The sequence below is a fragment of the Salvelinus namaycush genome, chromosome 5 (assembly GCF_016432855.1).
Source record: "Salvelinus namaycush isolate Seneca chromosome 5, SaNama_1.0, whole genome shotgun sequence".
In the NCBI taxonomy this organism is placed as follows: Eukaryota; Metazoa; Chordata; class Actinopteri; order Salmoniformes; family Salmonidae; genus Salvelinus; species Salvelinus namaycush.
In genome coordinates this window covers 65,251,329-65,262,819 of record NC_052311.1, presented here as the reverse complement: position 1 = coordinate 65,262,819, position 11,491 = coordinate 65,251,329, and the positions used below count along the sequence as shown (strand labels likewise).

General features: G+C 46.2%; 1 protein-coding gene across 1 annotated transcript in view; it reads right to left on the bottom strand.

The window, feature by feature from the left end:
• Nucleotides 1-2,554: 2,554 nt before the first annotated feature.
• LOC120047273 (cytochrome P450 11B, mitochondrial) overlaps nucleotides 2,555-11,491 on the bottom strand; it is a 14,004-nt gene continuing 5,067 nt past the window's right edge. The window contains exons 6-11 of the mRNA XM_038992801.1: nucleotides 6,217-6,420; nucleotides 3,959-4,140; nucleotides 3,659-3,825; nucleotides 3,480-3,558; nucleotides 2,928-3,140; nucleotides 2,555-2,697 (exon numbers count right to left, since the gene is read on the bottom strand). Of these exons, the coding sequence (XP_038848729.1) occupies nucleotides 2,587-2,697; nucleotides 2,928-3,140; nucleotides 3,480-3,558; nucleotides 3,659-3,825; nucleotides 3,959-4,140; nucleotides 6,217-6,420 (956 nt within the window). The 3' untranslated portion in view covers nucleotides 2,555-2,586. The remainder of the gene's footprint in view (nucleotides 2,698-2,927; nucleotides 3,141-3,479; nucleotides 3,559-3,658; nucleotides 3,826-3,958; nucleotides 4,141-6,216; nucleotides 6,421-11,491) is intronic.

Below are 11,491 nucleotides of genomic sequence, written 5' to 3'. Positions count from 1 at the left end.
TAATGTAATCTTCAGTTTGATACAAGGTAGTTAAAGGATTATAAACACAGTAGATAGGCTGGGTCAATAGAGATACCTGTTCACAGACATTATACTGTACTTTGTCTTTATACATGTAAAGCTCATTGTAAACCAACATGGGTAACCAGGAAGAAAAATCTGGACTTGGGTCAAGTCACGCACACACACACACACTAATTAACACACACAGTCTTGTTTAACTAACCTTGTGGGGACACAAGTGCTGAGAAAATAGTGCTTTTTGAGGTCAGTTTGGTTTCGGTTCCTTATTAAAAATAATTATCATGGGTTTCGATTTTAAAAAATGGACATTAAATGCACTATGCATTCTGTGGGTTGAATGCTGTAACAACACAGAATAAAACAATACAAGTCCCATGATGGTAGTGAATGCCCATTACCACTTATCACTTATTAACGGTCATTCACAATACTTTAGTCAAATATTTATTTTATTTGATGACTTTGTTATTTCATTCCATGTCACCATCTCACATCTATAGAGCTGCTGCCTAAGTTGTCTGACAAAATCATTATTTTAGTAGTTCTTCAAAGTAAATAAGGCATACTTTTATGACTGCTGAATACCAACTATCAATCACTTAGATCATGTATTTTCAGGTAGAGATACCTCTCGAAGCAACTGCTCTCTATCCTTCTCGCACGTTCTCTCTTGTCTCTGTCAAGGAGGTATGCACACACGCATGCACACACGCACAAACACGCACGCATGCACACACACGCACAAACACGCACGCATGCACACACACGCACAAACACACACACTTGTGTAGCTACCCTGAAAAGCCAACAGACAGAGGGTGTAAATCAGTAGCCAGAACACAAACAGACCTTTGTGCTGGAGTTGACTAGAGAGAATGTACACTGTGAAGCCACTCCCCTGGACTCCAGAACACAGTTAGATACATACAGCACACATAATGTGACATAACACCCTGTCAAAATACATGACATACAGCACACATAATGTGACATAACACCCTGTCAAAATACATGACATACAGCACACATAATGTGACATAACATCCTGTCAAAATACATGACATACAGCACACATAATGTGACATAACACCCTGTCAAAATACATGACATACAGCACACATAATGTGACATAACACCCTGTCAAAATACATGACATACAGCACACATAATGTGACATAACACCCTGTCAAAATACATGACATACAGCACACATAATGTGACATAACACCCTGTCAAAACACATGACATACAGCACACATAATGTGACATAACACCCTGTCAAAATGCATGACATACAGCTCATTTAGATGCAACACAGCCTTTGGCATCAAGTCCTAATATATTAGCCATCATTTCAGTACTGACTTCATTCTTCAAGTGGCCTAAATTAGTATTTTACAGGATGGCCAGTAATTAAAGGGTTACATAACCATTATTGCTGAGGTTTCAGTTTCAGCCCATATCATCCAATTTATCTCAAACCTGTTTTGCAATAGATTTAATGCAACACCAAACAATAAACTGACTATTATGACATTTTCATCCAGTGACATGGGATGGGATGAACAGAATGTTATAGAACTAATCACAAACTAAAACTGACCAAAACTGTCATAAAAACTTCCTTTCCTTTGAGCAGTATGTCAACAATGTGTCACCATGGCCTTTGAAGAAGAAAGAATTGGCGCACAGTTGAGTTTGGCGCACAGTTGAGTTTAGCAGCCTGGTGAGTTTAGCAGCCTGGTGAGTTTAGCAGCCTGGTGAGTTTAGCAGCCTGTTGAGTTTAGCAGCCTGTTGAGTTTAGCAGCCTGTTGAGTTTAGCAGCCTGTTGAGTTTAGCAGCCTAAACTTGACAGAGCTCTGGCAGAGTATTTATTTTTTACTTGAAATGGTTGCAGGGATTGTGCGATTCAGCTAATTATTGTAACAGCATGCATTCACAACGAATGACAAAGATATTCCAGAAGTCTAACTGTTGTAAAAAAAAGATATAATAATAAAGAGAGAGAGACTGAATAGCTCAAATTGAAAGATATACCTAGAGGAAGAAGAACACCAGCCTGTGAGTTTCAGGCAGCAGCAACGAAGACAACTTTGCGGATGTGGAGACGCGAATAGCACCAGGTTCGCAAAATAATAATTTCAATCATTTGTTTATGTAGTTTTGCTGTGGGTTTTACCGCCATCTTGTGGACACATCTGATAATTGTTTGCGGCTTTGATGGGAGAAATCCATTTGGATTCGGGAGAGTGAAATTAGTTCATCTTCTTCATGTCTAAGTATATCTATCCCGCTGTAACAAACCTTAATCAACATCTGAAAAAGAAATGAATAAGAAAACACTGGCCTTTTCATTGACCAAAAATAGGACTTTATTATTATTTGATGTTTTCATGTGGACCATATGGTAAGGATGTTGGTGAGTTCATTGACGATTACCTGGTATAATGGATTGATAAAATGATTGATTTGTTTGGTTGGTTAAACGATTGGTGTGTGTGTGTGTGTGTGTGTGTGTGGGGGGGGGGGGGGGGGGGGGGGGGGGGTGAGTGTGGGTGTGTGTCAGAGTGTGCTGAAGGTGATGCGTGGTGAGGTTTCAGGCTGGAGGATTAGGGTGTATTTAGTGCTGAGCTCCTCTGAAGACGACACACTGAGACGGAAACTCAACAGGATCTACAGAGAGGGAGAGAGAGGGATAGAAAATGAGGGGTAGGAAGGGGGAGGCGAAGGAGAAAGGGGGACTCATTAGCATAGATTCAACTAATCTTCTCCAGACTTCACTTCTTAACTCTCATCATGTCTTTCCTTCTCACACCATTCTCTCCTTTTTGACATCCCTCTCTTCCTTTTCCCCATTCCCTTTGCTTTCCCATCTCCCTCTCTGTCAAACCTCCATCCCTCACGTGCATCAGTAGCAGCTGCATTTCGTTCTCAGCGATCCTCCTGCCAACACACTGCCTGGCCCCGAATCCAAACGCCAGGGAGCGGAACCCTCCACCCCCCGCAGGCCCCTCTCCAGACTCCTGAGCCCCCCAGCGACCAGGGTCAAAACGCTCCGGATCCTGAAACACATCTCGACTTCTCCCCAGAGGATACAGACACGCCTGGACACATGTCTGAGAGAGCGAGGGGGAGGGAGAAAGTGGATTGAGAGGAAGAGAAAGACAGGGGGAGGGAGAGAGGGAGAGAGAGCGAGAGAGAGGAAGAGAGAGAGAGGGAGATAAAGAGAAAGAGGGCAGGGGGAAAGAGCGTGAGAGGGAGAGGTAAAGAATGAGAGAGGGGAGAAAGAGAGAGGGAAAGAGAGAGAGAGATGGAGGAGAAATGAGAGAGTGTGTGTGTGTGTGTGTGTGTGTGTGTGTGTGTGTGTGTGTGTGTGTGTGTGTGTGTGTGTGTGTGTGTGTGTGTGTGTGTGTGTGTGTGTGTGTGTGTGCGTGCGTGCCAGAGACTGATCTCACCCCAGCAGGTATGTGGTAGTTCTGGATAATGATGTCTCTGACTGGATATCTCTGGACAGTGATCCCCACTGGATATAACCTTTACCACACAGCACACACAGACAGACACGTACAGATTACAAATAACTATCAAACTGAAAGATATAGATCTCTAAAATGAATGCAGACATTCTCTGTACCTGAGGGTCTCCTTGACGAGTCCCTTCAGTAGTGGCGCCCCCTGCAGGGCCTTGTAGGCGTCACCGCCGGCTCTTGCCCACGCTGCCCGCACCTGACCTCTGACCTGTTCCTGCACTGCCGGGTTACGACCCAACTCGTACAGGGCAAACTGCAGGGGCACCGCTGTCTGAGGATACACACATACTCATTTCACATTCCAAGATATAAGTGGGGTAAGACACATTCTGTACACACATCAAACACACACACTGAACATACTCTGAGCTTTAGACACACACACATACCACACATGCACTCACCGTGTCCACTCCCCCGGCCATGAGTTCAGTGATGTTGGCTCTAATGAGCTCCAGAGACAACTGTCCTTTATCCATCAGCTGACCCAGGATCCCTGTGAACTCTCCCTCTGTACCCCCACTACCACCTCCTGCAGCCTGGGTGGAGCGCAGACGCTGGACTCCTCTCTGGATCCTTTTCTCAGCTGGGGGTAGGAAAGGGGAACAGGACAGTGAAACGGGGAAGGTGAGGAGGGACAGCAGTGAGGAGAGAGAATGAGGGAGATGAGTCAGTTCAAGGTGGGAGAGGGGTTGAGAGAAAAGAAGGAGAGGGTTTGAGAGAAGAGAAGGAGAGGGGTTGAGAGCAGAGAAGGAGAGGGTTTGAGAGAAGAGAAGGAGAGGGGTTGAGAGCAGAGAAGGAGAGGGGTTGAGAGCAGAGAAGGAGATGGGTTGAGAGCAGAGCAGGAGAGGGGTTGAGAGCAGAGAAGGAGAGGGGTTGAGAGCAGAGAAGGAGAGGGGTTGAGAGCAGAGAAGGAGAGGGGTTGAGAGCAGAGCAGGAGAGGGGTTGAGAGGAGAGAAGGAGAGGGGTTGAGAGGAGAGAAGGAGAGGGGTTGAGAGCAGAGAAGGAGAGGGGTTGAGAGCAGAGAAGGAGAGGGGTTGAGAGCAGAGAAGGAGAGAGGTTGAGAGGAGAGAAGGAGAGGGGTTGAGAGCAGAGAAGGAGAGGGGTTGAGAGCAGAGAAGGAGAGGGGTTGAGAGCAGAGAAGGAGAGGGGTTGAGAGGAGAGAAGGAGAGGGGTTGAGAGCAGAGAAGGAGAGGGGTTGAGCGCAGAGAAGGAGGGGTTGAGAGCAGAGAAGGAGAGGGGTTGAGAGCAGAGAAGGAGAGGGGTTGAGAGCAGAGAAGGAGAGGGGTTGAGAGCAGAGAAGGAGAGGGGTTGAGAGCAGAGAAGGAGAGGGGTTGAGAGGAGAGAAGGAGAGGGGTTGAGAGCAGAGAAGGAGAGGGGTTGAGAGGAGAGAAGGAGAGGGGTTGAGAGCAGAGAAGGAGAGGGGTTGAGAGCAGAGAAGGAGAGGGGTTGAGAGCAGAGAAGGAGAGGGGTTGAGAGCAGAGAAGGAGAGGGGTTGAGAGCAGAGAAGGAGAGGGGTTGAGAGCAGAGAAGGAGAGGGGTTGAGAGCAGAGAAGGAGAGGGGTTGAGAGGAGAGAAGGAGAGGGGTTGAGAGCAGAGAAGGAGAGGGGTTGAGAGGAGAGAAGGAGAGGGGTTGAGAGCAGAGAAGGAGAGGGGTTGAGCGCAGAGAAGGAGAGGGGTTGAGAGGAGAGAAGGAGAGGGTTTGAGCGCAGAGAAGGAGAGGGGTTGAGAGCAGAGAAGGAGAGGGGTTGAGAGCAGAGAAGGAGAGGGGTTGAGAGCAGAGAAGGAGAGGGGTTGAGCGCAGAGAAGGAGAGGGGTTGAGAGCAGAGAAGGAGAGGGGTTGAGAGCAGAGAAGGAGAGGGGTTGAGAGGAGAGAAGGAGAGGGGTTGAGATCAGAGAAGGAGAGGGGTTGAGAGCAGAGAAGGAGAGGGGTTGAGAGCAGTGAAGGAGAGGGGTTGAGAGGAGAGAAGGAGAGGGGTTGAGAGCAGAGAAGGAGAGGGGTTGAGAGGAGAGAAGGAGAGGGGTTGAGAGGAGAGAAGGAGAGGGGTTGAGAGGAGAGAAGGAGAGGGGTTGAGAGGAGAGAAGGAGAGGGGTTGAGAGCAGAGCAGGAGAGGGGTTGAGAGCAGAGCAGGAGAGGGGTTGAGAGCAGAGAAGGAGAGGGGTTGAGAGCAGAGAAGGAGAGGGGTTGAGAGCAGAGCAGGAGAGGGGTTGAGAGCAGAGCAGGAGAGGGGTTGAGATCAGAGAAGGAGAGGGGTTGAGAGCAGAGAAGGAGAGGGGTTGAGAGCAGAGAAGGAGAGGGGTTGAGAGCAGAGAAGGAGAGGGGTTGAGAGGAGAGAAGGAGAGGGGTTGAGAGCAGAGAAGGAGAGGGGTTGAGAGCAGAGAAGGAGAGGGGTTGAGAGGAGAGAAGGAGAGGGGTTGAGAGCAGAGAAGGAGAGGGGTTGAGAGCAGAGGAGAGGGGTTGAGAGCAGAGAAGGAGAGGGGTTGAGCGCAGAGAAGGAGAGGGGTTGAGAGCAGAGAAGGAGAAGGGTTGAGAGGAGAGAAGGAGAGCGCAGGAGGAAAACGAATGGTAGTGAATGAGGGGAGAAGTGTTGTCATTACTATCATTAGTTTATCATTGTTTTATTCCTTTTGAGGATGATTGTCTTCTATGTGTCTGTCTCACCGTGGCTGAAGATGTGGTCCCATGCAGTGGCGTGTTGTGTCCAGAGGGGGGCGCCCAGGCGCCACAGCAGACGGGGGGGCAGGTAGAGGAGAGGAGGGGTGGTGGCCAACATTCTCTCAACTGCAAAAATAAACTTCTGAGACTCCTGGGAGGGAGAGGTGGAGAAGAGACCGATACGCTCTCCATACAGGACATGACAACTGGCTGGAGAAAGAGAACGAGAGAAAAAGTGAAAGTAGAATGGAGAAAGGTAGAGAAGAAAGAAAGCGAAGATAGATATTAACTTCAGAACCCCCCGTCCATACAGTTTATCTGAAGTTCTTATCAGTGGTCGACTCTACTGTATCTTCCATTTCTACCCTGTACGATATTTAGATACCTTGGATCACCTAAAAGACAGACAGACAGACAGACAGACAGACAGACAGACAGACAGACAGACAGACAGACAGACAGAACATCCATCATGTGACATCCATCCACCAGACATGTTAGTTCTACATTAGAGCCACGTCAGTCACGGGGATAGAGTTTCCGTCTATCTATTCCCTCTCTGATGTAGCTAAGCAGCTGGCCCTGTCTAACTGTCATAGAATTATGGGATGCTGTCTAAGAGCATCATAATGTTTTTTTGGGTCAAACCGCAATAGCGCCGTAAACTCTCCCTAAGGCTGTGTGTGGAGTGAGCCAATCTAAAATAATGATCCTCCTGCACACCCTAATTGACAAACAAACCAAAACAAAGGCAAAGTCTTCTCATGCTTTGTTGATATCAAAAAAGCTTTTGACTCAATTTGGCACAAGGGTCTTCTATACAAATTGATGGAAAGTGGTGTTGGGGGAAAAACAGTTAAAATTGGCCAAAACACATCCTTTTCTTTCCACAGGGCCGTGGGGTGAGACAGCGATGCAGCTTAAGCCCCACCCTCTTAATCATATATATATAAATGTATTGGCGAGGGCACTAGAGCAGTCTGCAGCACCCAGCCTCACCCTACTAGAATCTGAAGTCAAATGTTGTCACGCCTTGACCTTAGAGAGCTTTTTATGTCTCTATTTTGGGTTTGGTCAGGGTGTGATTTGGGTGGGCATTCTATGTTCTATTTTCTATGTTTTGTGTTTCTTAGTTTTGGCCGGGTATGGTTCTCAATCAGGGACAGCTGTCTATCGTTGTCTCTGATTGGGAACCATACTTAGGTAGCCCTTTTCCCTCCTTTCAGTGTGGGAAGTTAACTTTGTTTGTGGCACATAGCCCTTAAGCTTCACGGTTGTTTTGTATTGTTTATTGTTTTTGTTGGCGTCACCTAAATAAAAGGAATATGTACGCTCACCACGCTGCGCTTTGGTCCTCTTCATTCGACGGCCGTGACAAATGTTTACTGTTTGCTGATGATCTGGTGCTTCTGTCCCCAACCAGAATGATGCACATCAGCATCTACACATCTATCACTCCAGTATTAATGCTAAATTGTAATTATTTTCGCCTCTAGGTCCTATTTATTGCCTACCTCCCTACTCTTCTACATTTGCACACACTGTACATAGATTTTTTTATTTTTTATTTTATTTTGTGTTATTGACTGTACATTTGTTTATGTGTAACTTTGTGTTGTTTTTGTCGCACTGTGTAACGATCGTCTGTGGTGGTAGAAGGATCGGACCAAAGCGCAGCGTGGTAAGTGTTCATGGTGATGTTTAATTAAAACTCAGAACACTAAACAAAACAATAAACGATGAACAAATGAAACAGTACCGTGTGGCGACAAACACTGACAAGGAAGACAAACACCCACAAACCAAAAGACAAAACAGGCTACCTAAATATGGTTCCCAATCAGAGACAATGACAAACACCTGCCTCTGATTGAGAACCATATCAGACCAAACGACAAACCCAACATAGAAACACAAAACATAGATAACCCACCCAACTCCCGCCCTGACCATACTAAAACAAAGAAAATACAAAAGAACTATGGTCAGAACGTGATACACTGCTTTGCTTTATCTTGGCCAGGTCGCAGTTGTAAATGAGAACTTGTTCACAACTAGCCTACCTGGTTAAATAAATTAAAAATACATTTGAAAAAACTAAGGAGGGCCTACAGCAGTACCTAGATCTTCTGCACAGATTCTGTCAGACCTGGGCCCTGACTGTAAATATCAGTAAGACAAAAAGTATGGTGTTCCAAAACCAGTTGCCAGGACCACGAATGCCAATTCCGTCTAGACACCGTTGCCCTAGAGCACACAAAAACTATACATACCTTGGCCTAAACATCAGCACCACAGGTAACTTCCACAAAGCTGAGAACAATTTGAGAGACAAGGCAAGAAGGGCCTTCTATGCCATCAAAAGGAAGATTAAATTTGACATACCAATTATGATTTGGCTAAAAATACTTAAATTAGTTATAGTACCCATTGCCCTTCATGGTTGTGAGGTCTGGGGTCATCTCACCAACCAAGAATTCACAAAATGGGGCAAACACCAAATTGAGACCGCATGCAGAATTCTGTAAAAATATCCTCTGTGTACAATGTAAAACACACAAAAAAAAAAAAGATTGGCTGATACCAACTAATTAGCAAAATCCAGAAAAGAGCCGTTAAATTCTACAACCACCTAAAAGGAAGCGATTTTCAAATGTTCCTTCATAACAAAGCCATCACTTACAGAGAAATGAACCTTGGAGAAGAGCCCCCTAAGCAAGCTGGTCATTGGGCTCTGTTCACAAATACAGACCCCACAGAGCCCCAGGACAGGAACACAATTAGACCCAACCAAATCATGAGAAAACAAAAAGATAATTACTTGACACATTGGAAAGAATTACAAAAAAAACTAAGCAAACTAGAATGCTGTTTGGCCCTTAACAGATTGTACATAGTGGCAGAATACCTGACCACTGTGACTGACCCAAATTAAGGAAATCTTTGACTATGTACAGACTCAGTGAGCATAGCCTTGCTATTGAGAAAGGACGCTGAAGGGAGACCGGGCTCTCCTGAGTCGCGCAGCGGTCTAAGGCACTGAATCTCAGTGCTAGAGGCGTCACTACAGACACCCTGGTTTGAATCCAGGCTGTATCACAATATCTGTGATTGGGAGTCCCATAGGGCGCCGCCCAATTGGCCCAGCGTTGTCCGGTTTTGGCCGGTGTAAGCCGTCATTATGAATAAGAATTTGTTCTTAACTGACTTGCCTAGTTAAATAAAATATAAAATTACAAAAAAAAGAGGACAGGCTATGTGCACACTGCCCACAAAATGAGGTGGAAACTGAGCTGCACTTCCTAACCTCCTGCCCAATGTATGACCATATTAGAGACACATATTTCCCTCAGATTACACAGATCCACAAAGAATTTGAAAACAAACCCAATTTTGATAAACTCCCATATCTGTTAGGTGAAATACCACAGTGCGCAAACACAGTGGCAAGATTTGTGACCTGTTGCCACAACAAAAGGGCCCCCGAGTGGTACAGTGGTCTAAGGCACTGCATCTCAGTGCTAGAAGCGTCACTATAGACCCTGGTTAGGTTCCAGGCTGGATCACAACCTGCTGTGATTGGGAGTCCCATTGGGGGGCGCACAATTGGCCCAGCGTCGTCCGGGTTTGACCGGTGTAGGCCGTCATTGTAAATAAGAATTTGTTCTTAACTGACTTGCCTAGTTAAATAAAGGTTAAAAAAGGGCAACCAGTGAAGAACAAACACCCTTGTAAATACAATTTATGTTTATTTATTTTCCCTTTTCTACTTTAACTATTTGCACATTGTGACAACACTGTATATAGACATAATATGACATTTATTCCTTCAGAACTTTTGCGAGTGTAATGTTTACTGTACATTTTTTTATTGTTTATTTCACATTTGTTTATTTAATATGTTTAAACATATGTTTCCCATGCCAATAAAGCCCCTTGAATTGAAATGAACTGAATTGAGAGAGAGAGAGAGAGAGAGAGAGAGAGAGAGAGAGAGAGAGAGAGAGAGAGAGAGAGAGAGATTCATCCACACCAACACATCCCCACCAACACACATCCCCACCAACACATCCCCACCAACACATCCACACCAACACATCCCCACCAACACATCCACACCAACACATCCACACTAACACATCCACACCAACACATCCACACCAACACATCCACACCAACACATCCACACCAACACATCCACACCAACACATCCACACCAACACATCCACACCAACACATCCACACCAACACATCCCCACCAACACATCCCCACCAACACATCCACACCAACACATCCCCACCAACACATCCACACCAACACATCCACACTAACACATCCACACCAACACATCCACACCAACACATCCACACCAACACATCCACACCAACACATCCACACCAACACATCCACACCAACACATCCACACCAACACATCCACACCAACACATCCACACCAACACATCCACACCAACACATCCACACCAACACATCCACACCAACACATCCACACCAACACATCCACACCAACACATCCACACTAACACATCCACACCAACACATCCACACTAACACATCCACACTAACACATCCACACTAAAACATCCACACCAACACATCCACACTAAAACATCCACACCAACACATCCACACCAACACATCCACACTAACACATCCACACCAACACATCCACACCAACACATCCACACTAACACATCCACACTAACACATCCACACTAACACATCCACACCAACACATCCACACCAACACATCCACACCAACACATCCACACCAACACATCCCCACCAACACATCCCCACCAACACATCCCCACCAACACATCCACACCAACACATCCCCACCAACACATCCACACCAACACATCCCCACCAACACACATCCCCACCAACACATCCCCACCAACACATCCACACCAACACATCCACACTAACACATCCACACCAACACATCCACACCAACACATCCACACCAACACATCCACACCAACACATCCCCACCAACACATCCCCACCAACACATCCCCACCAACACATCCACACCAACACATCCCCACCAACACATCCACACCAACACATCCACACTAACACATCCACACTAACACATCCACACCAACACATCCACACCAACACATCCACACCAACACATCCACACTAACACATCCACACTAACACATCCACACCAACACATCCACACCAACACATCCACACAAACACATCCACACTAAAACATCCACACTAACACATCCACACCAACACATCCAC